The following is a 20,580-nucleotide window of genomic DNA, read 5'->3' on the forward strand; positions in this document are numbered from 1 at the left end:
TCGGCACCCACGCCGCTGGCTAAAGCTGGCTTAAGCTGATGCTGAAGCCACGGTGACAGTCTGTTTATCTTTGCTATAAGGTGAGCATCAAAAGCCATCTTAAGAAGACAAAAGAAAGTTAAAAAAGGAAAACCAAAGTCCTCACTGGGCCACGCAGTCATGGAGGTGCACTGCTGCATGCTGGACTATGCAGGGGCAACCAAACCAGTCTTCAACAGCCCCAACAGCCCAGGCCTGCAGTGTGGCTGGGCTTGGGGCAGCCCCACACTAACACACTCCCTCAGAGTCCAAAACAGGGGCAGACACCACTGTGTGGGGTGCCCCGAGATCGGTAGGTGCTCAGGGTTGCATGGGGCTGGCACAGGAGTCGTTCAGAGATGTCACAGCGTGGCACATCGAGGTGCCTTCAGTTCCTTCCTCCTGTGAAAGGAGAAAGCAAACACCACATGCCAACACACACAACGTTGTTGGCTTTGTGTAAGCAAAACAAAAGATGCTTGTTTATTGAGTTGTCTATGCAGCAGCCGTTCATTTTCAATCAAACAATAACTTTGGCTAATTGAAACAATCTTTTCAGTTCTTTTTTTTTTTTTTTTTTTTTTTTTTTGCTTAACTTTCCCCGGCTATGCTGCGGTCCACAGCTGCTTCAAGCCTTAAGGCCATCATGGCAAATTAAGGCAGTCAGCATCTGGCTCACTAGAGGCCAGTCAAGCTATAAATATTACCGGCCTGGCTCTTTGTGTTCACAGTGTGGGGAAACAGCTGGTTTAAGTTTGACTGCACGTTGTCATTTCTCCATTAGTGCAAACACTTCAATATTTCTTATGTGTGAGGTTGGAGTGAAGAAAGGGAAAGAAGGGAAGGGGGTCACTAAAAGCCAAACCTAAGAAATGATGTTCTGTATATACATAATTTACAATTAGATTGCTGCCTGGGAGAAGGCTGAAGTCTGACATGGTGATAGCTAGGCCAAAGCCACAATGACTTCCCAGTTGGCCTATAACTTTCAGGACCTATTTTCTTTTGTTTTTCTTTTATTATTTTTATAGAAATTCTATTATAATGGTAATGGATTACATTTCTCAAATTGTATTTCATTTCAAGAGCTTGTAAGACTGTTGTATTTGTGGTTTCATAAAATATGAAATACCGGGAGACAGGGTCCTTCCCAAACCACATATGCCTTCTTTTGTGGGCAGGGATCGTATAGAAAGTTAGCAAAGTAGAGCATGCCAGGCATAAACAGAAGTGACATCTTGTATGGAAACCATAATCCCCCGTGTCTGTGGAATGTCTGCTGATTTTCGTCATTAGCGTTATTGGGCTGTGAGGCTGATGGGTGCAAAAAGTCAATGATTAGCCACTTTTCCTTATTCGCCTTCTGCTTTGTCTTAAAATGCCATTCCCAAACTTTAAATACTGAACACCCCCACTGATACTACCCTGATCTAAACAGAACACCTACTAATAAAGGGGGAGAGAAGACGACTCGTCTCCAAATGTGCTGGGTCAGAGACGACCTACCTACTGACAGCGCCTGTGCCGTGCCAGACTGGGGAAACACCACAACCACCAGCTCTAAATGCTGTAGACACAGTAAATACTGTACTGGAAACAAAGCAGTAATGATAGCAAAAGTCATAAATAATGTCAGTGATCATAACTCTTGTGGGGTCCTATGTCATTATTTGAAGACTAATTTTATATTTCACTACCCATATGAGAGCTTTTGTTTGCTTAGCACTTTTGAAATTCTGGCTATCCTCATCTCCCTCTTAAAACTCCTGAAGCTAAGCACACAATTTAAGCATCAGTGGTCACTCCAAAATGTAACCATGCCAATTATGAATGAACACATTATCCCAGAGTGGAAAGCTTCTTAGCTAGCACCTGCCAGCCCAGCACCCCCCGAAAAGCTGCAAAAAAATAGCTATAGTAGTGGTGAGCTGGGTTTGTTTTTCTCCTTGGCAACGTTTGCCTCAAGAACAGAGCCAAACCATGCACACGCACACAGACACACACACACACAGTGCTAAGCTGGTGGATTTGCAGAGCAAAGAGGAACTTCTTGAAGCAGTCACACATAAAGCCCTACATGGAGAAGAACCTGAATTTGCAGTTTTTCCAGTTTGGTAGGCAGCCACTCCACCAACCACCCAGCCAGTGGGAAAAAAGATTATCAGTCTGAGATAACTAACACCACATCTTTTTTTACCCAAGATTAATGTTACTTTGTATAGGCAGCTCCAATAAGTGCATTAGGAAAATCATGCTCTTAAGACAGATCTCCCAGCTTTGCTGTGGATTGACATAGGGACTGACTCAAGCCCTGTTGGAGACAGAGGAGAGAGTCCCATTGACTGCAGTGGGTTTTGGACCATGCTTGTTGTTTAGTCTGAACTGAGGTTTACCAAGAATACCAGGGCTGCATGCCGGTGGTACGCCACCAGATGAGGAAGGGATGGCACTGAGCCTCAGCCGTGGAGTTGTGCTCCAGGGATGGAAAAAGCCATGCCCTTGAAAAACAAGTGATGTCAGGCTGATTACTGCAGATCAACCCTGTTTCTCCATGGGTTGGACACATGCAAGGTGTGCAAATGCTCTAATTAGATCCACCAGTATCATAGCACAGACTGGAGCATAACGCAGAGGTGCCTCATCTAGCTTGAAGCACATCAGCCTGGTTCCTGGGAGCAGGATGGTTCTGTCGTGGTGGCAATACAGAGCACCATATGGATGAATGCACCCTCCTTAGTGGCTGGGCACATCAGCTGGCACATGGCTAGACTGCGCAAGGTACCTCAAGTGCTACCCATTCAAATTTGCTGGTTTGCATAGCACAAAATAGCTACCACTTAGGAGACTTTACATCAAGGGGAAAATAAAAAAAAAAAACCAAACAAAAACTCAAGGTCACTTTGGACTCTGAAAAGTCCTCCTGTGTGTCAGATGCACTAAACCCAGCCAGTACAGAGGCTCTTTGATGAAAATTTAGAACAGTAACATGCAAAGAAAAATGGTATTTCCCAAAAGAGCCAGCACAAAAGATATATTAAGTGATAATTTCATTCTCAAATGGTTTCAAGCAACAATTGGTAGCACTTAAAACAACATTTTGCACATGATTAAATCTTAATGACAACTAATTATTTCTGGCATTTCTTTAAAACTTCTGTATCAGCCAAGCTGATGTTGGAAAACTTCTGCTGTGCTTTCACTGCAGCTAACTTTCAAAATGCTTTTTCAATGAAATCATCACACTGCTCATGGCAAGTGAAATTTATCTGTGGCCTGAATAAGACTCTGTATTCCACTTCAGCCTCCCTTAAAAAGACTGATTACCTACCAGTAACTGTAGTTCTTCCAAGCTACCTTTGTATAGTCCCACCCATGGGCATGGTGGATTCCCATGGGTGAGTGTACTCAGCGACCACTGAGCAATCCATGGATTTAAATGTTGTTTAAACAGTACCCAGGGCCTCATGAGAGCACTTCCACAGGAGTGAATTTCACCCTAAATGCATAACATGAATTGCATTCATTCATTGTAGTGGAATTGCTCATACTTAATTTGATAAAATATGTAAAGAACAATAAACAGAAACGTCAGTAACAGAACGACATATGCAATCTCCAGATTTCTATTATAGTGCTTTACTGTAACAGGGTGAATCTTTTGGACTGACTCAAGAGCAATAAATAGCAGGAAACAATATTATTACATTCAGGTGAAAGATTGACTATATGGTGGCACAAAAGGTCTCATTAGATTTATGTACCTGGAAGAAATATAATGGCTGTACCACCGTAATGGATTTGAAGAAACTCAATTTGATACCACCTGTGACAATCTGCATTATATATGCAACAACAGCAATGTAAATGACAGCTTTAATTTAAACTTTTCTTGCTTTATTTAATTTAATGTGGGCCCTTAGGCTATATTTTCTGGTGCTGTGCAGCAGGGTTTAGCTTTAAAAATACTCTTATTGTTAAAGAAAACCATGTAGCTAATCCCTCTGCAGCACACTGAAAATAACCCTTTAATTTCATTCTAATGTTATTTCTTCGGTATTCACAGGAATACCAGTTTTGAGACTGTTGTGTTTTGTGATTTAATGTAGAGCAATTACAGCCAAAGTATATCTGGGGAGAGTCCTAGCAGAGTGAGTACATTTCTGCTTTGAGTGGGTACTTAATTGTTGATGTGTAAGAGGTTTAGTATGCTCCTAAAATTTTATACCCCCTTCCAGACGACAGAATATATGGCCAGGAAGCAGCCTAACACAGTGAGAAGAGAGAGCCGGACAGCAAAAATCAAAAAGCTAACTATTCTCTGGTTACCACTTTGTGGCATCTGGTACCCTGTTTTGCATCCTCTTTACACCATATTATTGAGACCCAGGCCCCTCCTAGAAAGACAATTACAGAGGATCCTCTGGAGATCCTAGAGGTAGCACTTCTGTGGCTCTGCAGTGTGGCTGCAGTATTTTAGACTCCTTTGGGACAACCCAGATTTTAAAATGGGTGTAAACAGAGAACAGTTTTACTAAAAATGAAAAGCAGCTCCAAGCTCTATAGCTACTGCATGTGTTAATTTTTAACATATGAAACATTTTTAAGAATGGAGCATTTCATTTAAGGGAATAAATTTATGGACTGGAAATGAGGAGGGTGGGGAAGGCTTCTGCAGAAAATAAAATGCAAAGTAGCCTACAGAATGGCAGGGTACCACTAATCTGCACATCTAAATTGTGGCCAATATTATGTATGTGACAAACAGCAGATAATCTCTCAGGAAACCAGGGAAACACGAGCAGACAAATGGCAAAGGCCTAGCGGGACTTCAGGAAGGAAAAAATGGTTTTCAGATTTATAAGAGATGCATATATCACACTGATCTGTAGTGACTTCTGTATGGACAGTACTAATCAATATATCAGAATAGTTGTTACGATTATTTAGCAATAATATATTACTGATAAGTAATTCCATTTTATGCAAGGCTTGAGTGAGACATACTTTTTTCTACAACTGGTAGGAATATCACATACTAGGAGGCATTACAATTCCCAAAGTATTAACACTACATATATTACATGCACACATATATATGAATTTTAGAAATGCCATAACATATTTATAATTGTTACTTGGCCATATTAGTTCTCCATTAAAAGTGTAATATTAAGATCTATTTTTTCAGGCATGTGTTAGGCCTTATAAAATAATAGTTTTCTGATGAAATAAAAAGTATATGTTAATTACAGTAATAATTTTTTTTGTGTGTGTGTTAAGTATAAGCATACAATATATGCATGACTGTTTTTGTACTGTTAATCTATTCTTATCTTTGGTAGTCTATATGTGATTCTTCTTTGTTTATTTTCAGCATAATGTCATGCCTTAGGAATTGCAGTGAAATATGAATTTTTCTTCATTTTCTCCAGTTAGCAACTCTGCATTGCTCTGTCAATAGGGGAGGCTGTCAAATCCAAGATTAATAAATGAAACCCTGCATCCAATGCTGCAGGTTATTTTTAATCCAATATAGGAAGAACTACATTTCTTCCCATTATATTTTCAGCCAGAATGTGCACTTTAGAAAAACAGTGTTCTGATCAAAAACATTTTGCAGTTCAGAGCAGTAACTTGTACAGCCTCTTCCAGCAGTGTAACCCGTGTGCCAGTTCACATGCTGGTTGGTATTGGGAAAGAGTGGCCACTGCTGAGTTGTTCACTCTCTAACGATGGCCACATTAAGAACCTCTGAGTGATGCTGTACAGAGAAAAATGAACTTAGTCTTCATGTGCTTCTCAGCTGATTTGCACTACACTCCAAGACCTAATGATGGAGTCGGTGGACCTAATGCTATTTTTTTAGAGAGGAGGTACACAAATTTTCTTCTTTTCATCTCTTTACTTCTGTAACAGTGGTAAAGGTGGTCAGGCTGGTGCAAAAGTGTGTCACTGGGGTTCCAAATGCCTTGGGAACTCCTGGGTGCCACCTCTTTATATCAACTAACTGCTCTGCTGGAAAAGTATGAATCAAAATTACGCCTTGTGACTAATCAAAACCCATTGATTTAAAGACAATTCCCCCGATGCTCAGATTATATATCCTTGCAAAAGTAGACGCTTGTCCTGGAAGTAACAGACCATATGCACAAACATTTTATGCAGGTAATGCGGAGATCAGGATACCTCCGAAGGAAAGGCAGATACCTCTCTTTGCAGAGCAACGCAGGTAGCCTAAACCAGCGGCCAATTCCTGCCTATTGACTGTGCAGGTAGCCTAAGCATCACCCTAAGTGATTCAATGCATGCATACACTGATAGAAAACAGCATAAAGGAAGGAGAAATGACAGGCATTATGAAGGTATGTCCAAACAGCCTGTTTAATTCAGGGCTTCTGAATGCTTATCCATCCCTGGAAAGTATTCTGAATTCACATATGCAAGGTGAACATAGCTTAGATTTGGGAGATATGGACAGTGAGCCCCCGCAACCTGCACACCAGGCTGTAAAATACGCTGAACATGAGCCTGCCCTGTCCTGCCTGCTGAAGTCGGGCTGCCAGGCAGGCAGCAACACGTGAACTGCGGGTTCAGGCAAGAGATGGGGATCCTAACTCCAGCCCTGCAGCTGGGACGCTCTGCTCTGGTGGCTGCGCTGCGGTTCCCCGCTCCCTGGGTTACTTCTGTTTTTATCCAACGACGGCACAGCCCCCAGGAGGGGAGCAAAGGCAGTGAGCGCAGGATCTCTCCCAGCTGCAGGCCCAAACACACATCCACCCACAAGGACACTTTCAGGACTCTCTGGATATCAAGGCAGGGCTTGGCTGCCTCCCCAGGCACTCCACAATAGCAGGGGTGCCTCAGGGTGCCCAGCCCTCTCTGGACCAAGGCAGCCCTTGCAGAAGCCAGGTGCTTTAGTGCCTGGAGCTGTCTGTGTTCCCAAATCAGGGCTCTTACAAGTCTCTACTGGCTTGGGGCATGCTGGTGTGTGACAGCAGATTTCCTACACTCTGCTCTGAGCCACAGGCTATACGGGTTTGCCTGGAGACCCAATTTAGCTGATCTGACTATGGGCACACATTTTGGTCTTGGTAAGGGTCCTGACCTCCTAAATCAGAGTATAATCCCTACCAGGGTTGCTAACAAGGATTAGACAGGACAAGGTTTCAGCTAATAAAGGACGGTATTACTGCCTATGGTTTTGTCCTTAAACCATCACAGCAATAGCCAACTACCTGTGATTCACAAACTAAGTTCTAATTTTTAGGCTAGTTACATATTTCAGGAATCCAAGACAGCAAATTCAGGATTCTGGCTTGATTATTTTAAAAATGTGATTGACCAAAAATTTAAAATGTATCTGTATCATCCAGACTCTTCCTTAAGATCTGGGAGTATGTCAAAGTAGGAGTCTGTGGATGACTGATTTTAGTTATGTATAACATTACAAATTATTACCATTAATCTCAGTAACAATTAACACTAATTATCTACTCTAATGCACATTATGGAATTTATACTGAGAAAAACTGTCATCAGTTCTCTTACAGAAATGCCAGCACAAATACTTAGAGGTAATTTTAGGAAGCAGGTGAATCTGGTTTTGAATCAGTACTCCATTTACGATTTTATCTGTGCATTTGCTTAGCACAAAAAACGAAAAAAAAAAAACCTTACTGAAGTTCATTGTGAATAAGTTCTGAATAAGTAGGCTTACAAGAAGACTTCCCCTAATTCTTTGTAACGTCAGTTCACCATTTATTTGTACGTATCTCAAATCTTTGACTATTCACTGGAAATTCTGATTTGACTTCAGCACAACTTCCATCCTTACCAGTGAAGTGTAGGTGTGATAAGCTGTCAAACCACTTTGCCCTGCTTGTGGTGCGCATCACATCAGCACAGCAAGTGTGAACAGTAACCACAGTGCCCATAGCTGAGGTTTTTCTAAACAACTGATGCTGGCAGATGAGATTAGTAGGCAGGTGTTTGTGACAGAAAGATGTGAAGCACAGTCTTCACTGGTACATCACCAACAATTGTGAGCAACCAACTCTCTGGACCTCTGCCTTTCAGCAACACCAAAGGAAAACTGGTTTGATAGTCAGGCATTTTAAACAGGAAAGCAGTTGTTTGGATAGTTTCCTTGAAAAAATAAAAATCTTCATTGTGCTTTTTCAGATGGAAGAAATCCCATAGAGTGCTCCTATGCTTGGGAGAGCTATCAGTCAATATCCACAAATCCACTGCATTACTCTTTCAGCCTTATCGATACAATTCTGCTTCATAGTGACAATCATTAAAAAAGTCCTGAGACAACAATTAACACACTGACAGGCTGTGGCTACTGCCCGTTGAGCTGAGTAATTTCTTTTCCTGTTCCTTTCTACTCCCCTGCTTGTCTCCATACATGTGCTGTTCCTTCAGTGTGAGTTCTTAAATCCAACTCCATGGTTATGCTTTTTGGCACTATGTTTACAGTAAATATAAAAGTAAAGATCAACAGTTCACTCCCTCTGTCGTTACAAGAATTTACTTCCTATGCTTCTCTGGTTATATTTAGAGCAAAGGCAACTGCCCAAATTACCGTATTTTGACAACTTCCACTGAGTGTTAGATCACACATGCCACACCCTTAGATGGATCAATGGTGCTGCCCCAGACTACAGCAAACTCACATTTTGCTAACTTTAATATATGCTCTTTCACCTAGCATGCAATGCAAGTTCACATCCAAAACTATCCAGTCAGAGGAAACATAGAAAGGTATTGCACAAGCTCATGAGAAGACTGTTCCTGTAGCACCATTTGAGACCCTCCGTAACACCTGAACGGGGCTGGCTGGTGTGACCCACAATGTACGGGAGACCTGTAGGCTGCTGGCACAGCAGCTGATGCCCAGGTGGGATATCTTGCAGTTTCTAAAACAGTGCTAGATTCACAGATTTAGACAACTGAGCTATACCTATTACAAGAAGAAGTGTATTTGAGCCACAGTAACGCCAGCTTTATTACCTTGACCCATTAACCTGGTTTGGGTTACACTCCATCTTGATGGTGACTCTGGCCGGGGGCTGCGATAACCAGTCTTGCTGGGGAACACGTGGACTCATCTTTGATGTCTGCCCATATTCACTGGAGGAGGAGGCCGTCATCTCTGTCTTCGTAAGGTGGGGCGATCCGTAGGCGCACTCGAACAAGGACTGGTCTTCACTCACCACTGATAACGCTTCCTGCAAACCAGAGAAGAGAAGTCAGCACGACCATGCTTCAGAGCACGCATTACAATATACCCCAGGAAAAAAGGGTTTGTCCATCTCAGAAGAAGACAACCAGCCAGTCACTTGCTTAAATGCTCATTACTTTTTAGGCACGCCACTGCTGTCGGTGGAGGTGAGGACATGGTGCCAGACATGCCGCCAGCACATGGCAGAAGGACAACCTCTCCCCCGGGGAGACCCTTCCCACCAGCGGCTGAGAAGATGCGCAAGCACACGCTACCAAAACTTAGGAACAGCGGCCAGGAGCTGGGAGGGAGGAGAGGGCAGGACGGGCAGCGAAGCTCAGGCCTCTGGCGTCCCAGGTAGGGATGCGGAGGGCCAGATCTGCCGGGGGCGTAAGCAAGCTGCCACCACTGCTTTAACTGCCCCTGCAAGGAGTGACCGAAAGCCAGGCCTTGCTGACTCACTGGGAGCTCCTCTTCCTTCCTTTGGGACCGAGGCCAAGTCCCTTCTGGACAGGGAGCCGAGACAGCTGGGCGCAACATCTCATCCAGGGACCCTGCTCTTTCTGCCAGCACCCACCGCCAGCTTTGGTGGAGGTGCCCACCGCCAGCCCTGAGAGGACATCATGCCAACCAGCCGCCTCTCCCCCTCTCTCACAGCAACCCTTCCTGGCGGGCCACCGGCCAGGGCATCCCGCTCCGGCGCTGTGGGAAGGGTTTCCCCGGCCACCTTCCCTCGCCGTGGCAGCACTGTGGTTATGGCCCTTGAGGGCGGCAGGGTTCACCAGGCCCTCGGTGTCGGGGTGGCTGCCATCGCGGCTGGCTGGCTGGAGACCAGACAGGCGCCAGAGGGAGCGAAGGCCACCCTCTCTCCCCACCGCCGTGCATTTCTATTGGCACCAACTCCTTCCCCACGTTATCTGGAGCCCAGTCATGGGCGCGAGGCAGTGCCCGGGCCTGGCTCGGGCAGGCAGCGTGCCCTCCGGGCCCACCGGGAAGCCGTGGGGAGGGCTGATGCCGCTGGAGGGACCCGTCCTGCCTGAGCCGAGGCTCCCTGGCCATGGGAGCCAGTCTGGGCTCCCACCCTCCTGCTGGTCCCCCGCATCTCACAGGCTTGGGGGTCCACCTCTCCCAAAGCAACCTGCCAAGGAAAGCCCCCCTCTCCAGGGGCTACTTAGGGTGAACACGGGGCGTAAGAGTGTAAATGGGTGGTAACCCAAAGCATGACTCCCTCCCCCCGCCCCAGCACCACGGGTCTGCCCTGAGATGACCAAAACAGGGTAGGGGGGCAGCCCAGCACCTCCCTCCCTCCCGCACGGCCCCGTCGGTGGCTGGGGAGCAAGCCCCAGCAGCGGGCCGGCAGAGGAGGCTCAGCGTGCAGCACACCAGACGACAGCGGCCGTGGAGGCGGCCAGCTGGCGATGGCTGGAGGCATGGGGGCCAAGGGTGGGGGCGTGGCGGGGGAGCCCGAGCCAGATTCGGGGCAGGGTGCTCCGCGTGCAACCGCACCCTCGTGAGGCGGCGTGTGTGGGCCCACGCTGCTCTGCCGCTGACGGCCGACGGGAGGACAATAAAACCGTGTGGCCCTGTCAGCAGAGGAGGACGCGGTGGAGAGGGGAGGGAGAAAGGAGCCAGAGTGGTGGGAGTCCTCTGGCTCCGGAAAGCTGGGCGGCTGCCTGCAGGCTCTTCCCTTCCCTGCCTGCTGGAAGGAGGGCTCTGCACAAGCTCCGGCAGCCGCATGCTGCCCTAAAAAATCAGCAGTTCTAGTTCTTCGTTTTAAGCGGGGGGGGATATATTTATCACTCTTTTTATTCACCTGGTTTCTGAGCCCTTGGGGTGCACTCTGTTAATACTCAGTTTTCTCTGCAACCACCAAGGGCTGGAACATCGCTTTCTTCTTATTACTTCTCATGGAAATTGAGATCACTCCTTAATCTCTGGACCTGGGCAATGGGTTCTCAAGCAGCCCTCCAAATGCCATCAGACTCATGATTGAATCACTAACACTAATGCTTCCTGCCACAGGCCAGGACACAAAATTCAGACCTGCACCATTTCACTACTGCTATTCTGATGTCATCTGAGTGCAAAGGTCACCACCAGGCTATCGCCATTAATATTAACTCCCCAGTTAGCACCACTGCTTCACACGCTCTTCCCCTAACCTGCACCCACCTACCAAACTGCTGCCTCTTGGGTCTCTATGGGTGTGAACGTGCTTCTGTGAGACAGGAGAGACGCCAGAATAACACCTCTCCTTTTTGCCATGCCTCTCAGACTCCAGTGGGTCTGTGGCCTGCTAAAAACTGCTGCTGTTGGTGGTCTGAAGCTTTTCTGACGAGCCATTTCTGGGAAAGCCTCCAGACAGCTCCTGTTTTTCAAGGAGGTGTGGGGGGAGATGGCTGCTGGTCCCTTGCTCCCCAAAGATTGCTCCCTGGCTACACTGTGCTGAGATACAGCAGGGGGACTTGATATGCTTGGATAGTAAAGTAGCAGGGATCATATCACAAGAACTAAAGAAAGAAAATGTTACACTGGCAGGAAAATAAAAAGTTCTTTCTCTGCAGTCCATGAGAGTTTTTCCTGAAAAAAAGGAATTTTATATATATGTATACACACACACACACACACACAGAGCCTGGCCAGGCAATCACAATGCATCCCCTGCCTGAGACTATTTACTGCACAGTTCCCTCTTTTCTGCCCCACTGTAGAGCTAATGCATGAGCCAAAAACCATGCAATTAAATGTTCATCTCGGAAGAGCTAGCTCCAGTAAATACAGGAAAGTGTGAATTATACAGGAGAAAGCACATACAAGATTGCAAATACAACAGGCAGAGTATTATTTTACTCTGCAAACCATTTACTAATAGACCCTTTCAAAATAGGCATCAAACACTATACAATGGATATATTTCTCATCCTCCCACACACAAGTGAAACATAGCAAATTTATTCTGGTTCCTATTAAACTTGACTCCACCTAATGTAAGTTAATTTATGAATACTTAGGGTATCTATAAATGTAAACAAAAAATACAGGTTTTCTATTTATTGGCATTACTAATGACAGTAAATATTGCTTGTACTATGGATGCCTATTATGTTGCACAAAGAGAGAAAGTACACACATTTTAACTTCCTGAGAAGGATAGCAAATGCTGGAAATATGAGGCCAATTAATAATGGTTGTGTGAATATCTAAAAGACTATGGCAAAAACAAGACAAAAACAAATGAACCCAAGAGACAGACTCAGACTTCACATTTCAAGAAAAAATGCCTGGTTATTCACGGACAAAAAAAGCTCAATTTCCTAGCTAGAGTTTTGTTCTGATTTAATAGCAAACACTCATCTGTACTCCATCCTGCCAGTTATCAGTTAGTGCATGCTGACAAGTCTGTAAAGGCTCTGTAGGAATAATTGAGTTTCTGCCAACTTTGCACTCTGTTGGGTCGGTCCTTATGTGGAAGGCTTATTAATGTGTACTCTACGATAGCGAGTACCTCTGACGTTTTACTCCGAGTCCTCACTCGTCTTTGCTGGCCTGTCTTGAAGGACAGTAGGACATGTATCACCCCTCCCTTGAGCACATTACAAAAGCTGAACTGGCCATCTAAGCTTTTGCATAATTTTGAGGAGTCAGCATAACTAGAGAACATGGTCTAAACTAGAATTAGCCTTACTTCCTCTTTAACCATCTTTTCTCTCTTCTGGCACATAAGTGAGATTGAGGTTTCACTGTGGAAAACATGGAAACTGTGTTTAGCATCTGTTCTGCTACTCCTCCTGTCAGCCAGGACTCAGGCAGTCATACTGACGGTCCTCCCCTTCAAATGCAGCCAGGACCATTGATGTCCAATTACCAGCAACCGCTACAGGTGATATATGTGGTCCTTGCATATCCTCATGCACAGGGAAAAGTTTTCGCCAACACATGGGTGGGAGTAGTGTGTCGAGGGTTGGCAACTGCTGCCTTTCTTCCTCTCAGTGATCTTAAAATGTGAAGAATTTCTGAATCCATTGACCTTGCAAGACACGGTGATGCTAAACAATCAGAGTTAATACAACCTCATATAATTTCATGTGAAACTCATGCTGTGGGAAAGCATAGAACAAGCATGAAGAAATATGAAGCATTTCTCAGCTATACAAGAACGTCTGATAACTGACATAATTTGGTATCTCAAAAATAAAGTCAGAAAAAGTCCTTCAGCTGCTCCTTGCATGCATCATTTCATCTTGTCTTTCCGTGATTTCTCTTTACTAATCAAAGCCTTCAAGCCTTAACCCTACACAAGCTGTGAAAGGAAGGCTCTAACAGCAAACTACTGCACTGAACAGCTGATAGAAAGCAGTGTGGGTATTTCTTTCTTAAATACAGGGACTTAAAAATGTGCCTTCTGCTATAATTCTAAATGCAAGCTCCTGGACCAAATGTAATACAAAAATTGTCAGCACTCACCATCATGAAGAATAGCCACACGGTCTGGGCACATATAAACGTAAACAAAACTATCAATATTGACAATGCTTGGCAAGGGTTTTTTACATATGGATGCCAGTTCTGTTTCCAGCAAATACTTTTCATTACTCATTTACATGTTAATCGTGTTTTCTCATCTATATTAATGCTGTTTCTGGAGCAGTTTGGCAACATCAAGCAGTACGCAGGATAAAGTAAAGCAAGGTAAACAATAAATATTATAAAACAGATTCATTATAAGGTTCCTTTCAATCTTGCCAAGTTTTGTACCTTTATGGTAATTTTAGTAGCGGATGGGTCATCTTCCTGGATTTCATGTGACAATAACATATTCTCATAACATCTCAGAAATGAAGCCTTTCATTTCTAGTAACCAGTGTCTGGGGTAATGTCATATGAAGAAAGCAACACATACTGCTTACAGTGGCAGGTGGGAAAGGTCTTTCATGCAAGTCTGTGAAGTAGAGCTGTTGGTAATATTATCTGAGGTCAATATTGGACATGGATTTTCTTTATTTCATCTTCCTTTCTCCACATACTTCCTCTCATGACATCACCAGCAAAACATAAAAATCTGTTCCTTAATTAAGATTTTTTTATTTTTTAATCACTTGTACTATGCAAAACCTGGCTTCTCACTTGGACTTTCCGTACTAATGATAAAAGAACAAAATGTCTTCTGTATTTGGTTTTGACTAATAGTTCACTGATAAGTTAAAAAAAAAAAGAATAACAGAGTGACAAATCTGCAGAACAATAGGTACAGCAACGCCTTTAAAGTAGGCATAAAGTCATTAGGACAAAGGTGTTTACTTAATCAAATGCAAGATTACTTGGCCTAGAAACATGAAGTTACAGGAAATGGGATTGAAGTAGTTCCCATCATGAGAAGTATATGCAAGCTGACCTGTCCTTTATATGCAATGTCAGGAACTAAGGACAAAGACTTTTTCTCCTAAAGCTTGATCAGACTTAAAAAGTAATTATAGAAGACAATGAGGTGTGCAGTTGCCTAGCATAATTTGCTTGTGCTGACGGTTATTGGAGAAAAAATACAGCAGCAGGATTTTAAAAGACTTTGGAGGCCATTCTAACCTGGCAATGCTTTTTCTCAAGTTAATTCTGGTTAGGGAACATGCCGGCTTGTGCATGAAATACATTTGTGCACTGTCCCTCCATGTCATCAACTCAGCTTCCACTTTAGACATGACACCATTTCCATTTATTTGTATGGCAATCAAACTGAATTGTGTCTCCAGGTACATACTCATTGTATGCGTGTGTATCTCTCTCTCTCTCCAAATATTCAGCTCTGTTTTTTAATGTCTTCAAATATTTCTGTGGTTTATTGCTTAATCCCTGTAACAGAAAAGGGTTAGTAGACCTTTTTTATCCCCATTGGCTATCCAAAATCTATCAAGTCATTTGCTGCTTGAAAAAATGCTTCAAGAACTTTGAAAGTCAAGAACTTACTGGCCAGCACTGTCAAAATCCTAGCAGTCAACAGCACACCAGTATGATGAAAAACACTGGCCACAAACCAGTAGGACACTGGGCAAGAACTACACATAAAGAGGAGGATGCATGAGGAGACACAAATACAGCAACAACCCTCTTTGTACGTTGAGAGATGCTGCAGACAGCGAAATGCATTTATTGCTTGTGGAGTCATCTTGTGGCATCAGCACTCCCACACTCCAAAACAGACCTGTTACCCTTGACTATGAGGGACTTGCAATAACACTACAATTGAGAACTTTTAATTAGCTTTGCCATATGTCATTGCATTTATATAATCTATTTTTGACACCAGTTTTATGATATTTCTCCTCATTAATGCAAACAACTTTTACTTCTTCTCTAAGCTGATTTCATGATAATACATATGTAAGCACAAGCTTAGAGCTCCACACAGCCACAATCCGCTCAGACATAGGCTGTTTTCTATCAATTGTCGGATGTCTACAGTTGGTCAGAAAAATTAATTCTCTGTTCTACAAAGAATTCTGACACACTGGGACTTATTTTCATTTTAAATTAGACAAAAAGCTGTTATACGAAAACTTTCACCAAAATGTTTATTAAAAGGATGAATTGTAATGCACTGCCGTTGTGTTTTGCAGATGTCAAAACACTCTAATAAACAGTTACATTTGGAGAGGACCTGCATTTTTTGAGGGAGGATTGTTCTGATTAAGACCATGCAATTAGCTCTATTAAATGTTTCCATGCTTTTTTGCACTCAGTATCCCTTGTATACTTGATAACATTTGTTATTGAAATTGTGTGCAATCAAATTACATACAATTGTAACTGAAAGAAAGAACAGGTGAAAGTGTGCAAGACAGCACGTAGTATGCACCTTGGTACAGCTGCTCCAGACTTACCAATCACTCTTCTCGCTTGCTACTCTTCTATTCTTCCCCAGACTACATCTTCTGATGCTCTAGGAAGCTGTTTATCTGAAGTGAAAGCCTAATTTCAAACAGGCCAGGAATGTCATTTCCACGCTGGAACTGAGAGCACACGCGAGGCTGGACACCAGAACCTTGCAGAGCAGCAGGCAGTCTTCCAGTCTGAAACTCCGCTCTGCTCACGTCTGCAACAGGCATCGCTGCATGATAAAGCAAGCTGTGGTTGAACTGCTTGAAGAGCTTCTAGTCTAAATTTGCAGTCCTGCTTTAAAGCCAAGTCTTTGAGCCTTGGATTCATTGCATCCAGCAAGAATCGGTGAAACAAAAGACAAATGATTCATGTTTTAGCCTTGCTATAGCTTATTAATCATGATGCTCTTACAAGTCTCTTCTGACCATTTGCAAAAGAAGCGGTTTCGCAAGATATTCAATATGGTGTGTGGAACATACTGGAAAAGGTTACTACTTAAAATTCAGTCACCTGAGTCAGGAATTGCAGCACACATCTGGAATATGTTTTCCTTCTAAATCTCTGAGTCTTGGATTCATTAGATCAGACAAAAATCCACATATTATATTCATGAGAGAGTTCAGGAACAACAAAAAGCCTTGGCAACTACAAGATAGGAACGACAGATGTTGTCCTCACCTCCACCCACGAGAATCTTATTGCCAGCTCAGCTAACATCCTCCACCTATTTGCAAAGAGCACTTGGATAGTCTGCGCTAATCCAAACACAAGCCTGGTGCTGCCACTTATCTGATATCTTCACCACTTGCTGAGAAAAATACAAAGGATGTTTGGAAGCAAGGAGAGCCACTGCCGCAGTCCCACTTGAAAAAAGGAATAATCAAGCATCCATCAAAATGATGTTATGAGATTGCGGGCTAGATTCATTTCTGGGAAACAACAGCAGATGTTTAAGGACTGATCCTGCAGCCCTCTTTGCGTAAGTCATTCTCCTGGCTTCACTAGGACTAGTAATGTGAACAGAGGCCTCATGGCTAAGCCCAAAGGTTTAACATTTTGCGTCTTAATGAACAAATTCTGAGACATAAATTCAAATGTAGACTGTGGTGCTTTATCATCATTTCTGATATATGTACTGTCATTCCTGAAATGTCAGCAAGTCCTATTTTTGCCCAAGCTATTATTATCACGTCCTTTCATCATAGGGTGATATTTGTAGCACAAGGCATGCAACTCCAGGTCTCCAAGTGCTTCATAAAATAAGAAAAAATCACGGTTCCACTATTGCAGATGGGGAAACTTTGGTAAGAATGACTAAAAATGGGTCTTGGCTTAGAAAACATATCTCCCTCATGCCAAGCTCCATGCCATATCTGGGACTACCCTGCACCTCACACACTAAAATTATCACACTGAGTAGAGTTGATGAACCACTAACTTCCAGAGGTCAGGAAGTGTCCATGAGCATCTGATTTAAAGAGCTGCCATTTCACAATCTATTATTTCACCTGCAGTCTTTATCTGACAGTAAAGTGCAAATGAATAGTTTAACCCGAAACCAAGAGTTAATAAATGGAAATAGGAAACTCTTTCGTACTTGTCACATGCCCTGGCCACCATCAAAGCAACAGAGCGGGCTTGTTCAAATGTAACGATGAAAGCCTCCGTCCTGCATCTGTTTCCGTGCACGTTCAATGCCCAAGTGACTGCAAGAGGGGTATGCATGGAAGCAGCTCTGCCCGTGCACAACCACCGAAGAACTGCACCAGGCTTCTGAATGAAAGCAAAATTCACAAGACTGTATCAAAAAGCCTAGGGAATAAAGCAGACAATCTGGTACTATACAGTGATGAAGCCAGTTCTGTTGTTCCTTCTGCATGAGTAGAGCGCTGGGAAACTACATAAAAGCTGAGGCAACACCACATTTTATTTACTGCACCAGTAGCTGAATGAATGGGGTTAGGTGGCTGCAGGGCTGGAGCAGCACAATGATCAGTTGGGCTCAGAGTACGGATTCCTGAATGATTATGTCAACCTTAATTCACCAATGCTAAAAACAATACATTTGTATCCTGCAGATTGTATATTGTATATGCATTTTTAAAGAAACTGTAGCTTTGTATGCTTATTTTAGTACTTCCATCCATATAAAGAGCTGAAACACTGAAGTTTGAATGACTATTTTTTCAGTCAATACAATAGACTTTTCTTCCTTTTCATCTTGATAGTATTGTCCATTATGAACTTTGAAAGCCTGAAGTTTTCTTCCTTCTTCGTGTTTGGCTGTTAACTTCTAGGGCTTCAAAATGCTTAGAAAACTGGGAAAACTTGGAGACAAAACTCCTTTTCATTTCTGCCTCAGCCCAGGGCTAGCCGGTTGCTTCTACCCTGCTTTTCTAATATAGGACTTCATTAATCTGAAGGAGCAGCCAACCACCTACTTTGTTAAAAAATGTAAACATCTGGGGTTTTTTTCAGCAATCTTTCAAGCAAAGATTTGTTTGGCAAAACAGGTGGCAGGTTTGTAAAGTGGCCCGCAGCCCAATCGGAAGTGAACTGAGGCTGCATGCCACACCTGCTATGAACTTCTACTAATAGATCAAAATGATTTTGAGAAAGAGACTTGGGGCCAAAACAGCTGCCCAGAACCAGACACTGATCCCATCCTAGGCATGCAATCCTATCCTTCCCATATTTCTTCCTAACATCTTTGGCATCATGGGGAGCCCCCGTAGTTTGAATGGGATGTCTTCAAGAATTACTGAGTGTTTACTGAAGTCAGTAATCTGTCCAGAACTAAAGGCTTTGCTTGAACACAGTAACTGCCCTGGTACTTTGATTTTGGTTACTTTATTGAGAAAATTCTTAACATAAAGATACCACATGATTTTTTTCTGCCTTATTCAAAAGATTTGTCCAGTGTTATCACAAATGTTATCACATTTGCAGCTCTTTTTCCTACCATTTAGCCAAAACTACAAGATTATACATTACATTTATACTAAGTTTAATATTTGTTAACTGTGGTGGGTTGATCCACCACATATATATTTGTATATATAATTATATATGCCCATTATATATATACACACATAAGTATCCGTACACACACACAAGCATTTTTAGATAATCCCATCCTCAATCTCTGAACAAATTTTCAAGTAAAAATAATTCAGGCCTCAAAATACTTTTCTCTAAGGCATACTATGTACCAAAGATAAACTCATCAGCAAAGTGATGAGAAATGTATAGGAAGGAATGAAGAGACCTTTACAGCCATTGCATTGGTGAAAGAATTAAATATTAGGGGTAAAACTGAAAAGAGCATCGAAATTAGGTTCCTTTCCAATGAACCTTTGGTTTTTATGAATGCCTAACAGCATTAGGGAAATAACACTTGGACGATGGCCATGAACTGAACTTCTGGGTGACCCATCATTTCCCTGTAGTGACTCTGTGTATGGCGTTTGTGCACGTGCGCACACGTGTGTGCCATGAACAGGTCACTCACTTTCTGGTTGGAAAGACTGCAGTTATGGGGCATCTTCGCTCCAAATGTAATATTAGGTACCCCAAAGAAATCGTGGGAAAACAAAAGGGTGTCCACTGGGCGTGTTACCCGTTAAATCTGGCTGGTCCCCTCAAACCAGCAGGCAGGCACAGCCATCAGCCAAGAGAGAGGGAGGGGGGCATCTGCAGAGCTGCTTTCCTGCAGCTCAGCTTCCTCCTCAGAGACCCCCTGGAGCTGGAGATCCTTATCCCTGCTGTATCAGGCTGACAAGGTCTCAGATGCTCCCCCTATGTTCACCTCATAGACGTAAAATTCTCACCTTCTTATTTAGAGAACTCTTACCACACTCAACATCTATTAAAGTAATTTCATTGCTTGATAGCTTTTGCACACTGCTTAAGCCATCTTTATTTGTAAGGATGTTTTTATTTACTTCCAAATGTACTTCTCTTGATATTTTTGACCAACTTCTCTGCACTAGATAACTGGAATTACAATGCAAATTGCTATTGCTTTTTAAAAATTCACTACATTGAGAGTCCTCTCCATTTTTGCACAACATTGTAACAGAAAGTCTTTTGTTTACATTAATTTCCCTTCCTTTTCCTCAGCCACCTTTTATTCTGGATCTTCCATGTATACATTGAATATATACATATATAGTACAATATGCTTTGCATGGTATTCTCCATTTTACAAGCATATGAAATACTGCTCAGATGGGTATTCTTTCTAAATTCAGAATGAACTTTCTAAGTATGCCCACTGTGTATGTAAAAGATGACTTCCTGTCACGATAACCTTTACAGTATATAGCCTAACATACTTTCCTATAATTGTTTATAATGAATATCTTGATTCATACTTCAGCACATGTTATTTTAGTCATTTGCCACAAAACATGACTAATGAAATTAATATGGGGTTGAATGTCACAGTATTAAGTCATTTCTGT

General features: G+C 43.0%; 1 protein-coding gene across 1 annotated transcript in view; it reads right to left on the reverse strand.

Annotated features, from left to right (window-relative positions):
- The window catches only part of ERG (ETS transcription factor ERG), a 62,067-nt gene that overhangs the window by 23,052 nt on the left and 18,435 nt on the right, over positions 1 to 20,580 (reverse strand). The window contains 1 exon segment of the mRNA XM_075714300.1: positions 9,034 to 9,251. Within this exon segment, the coding sequence (XP_075570415.1) occupies positions 9,034 to 9,251 (218 nt within the window).

This window comes from Pelecanus crispus, chromosome 1 (genome assembly GCF_030463565.1).
Source record: "Pelecanus crispus isolate bPelCri1 chromosome 1, bPelCri1.pri, whole genome shotgun sequence".
NCBI lineage: Eukaryota > Metazoa > Chordata > Aves > Pelecaniformes > Pelecanidae > Pelecanus > Pelecanus crispus.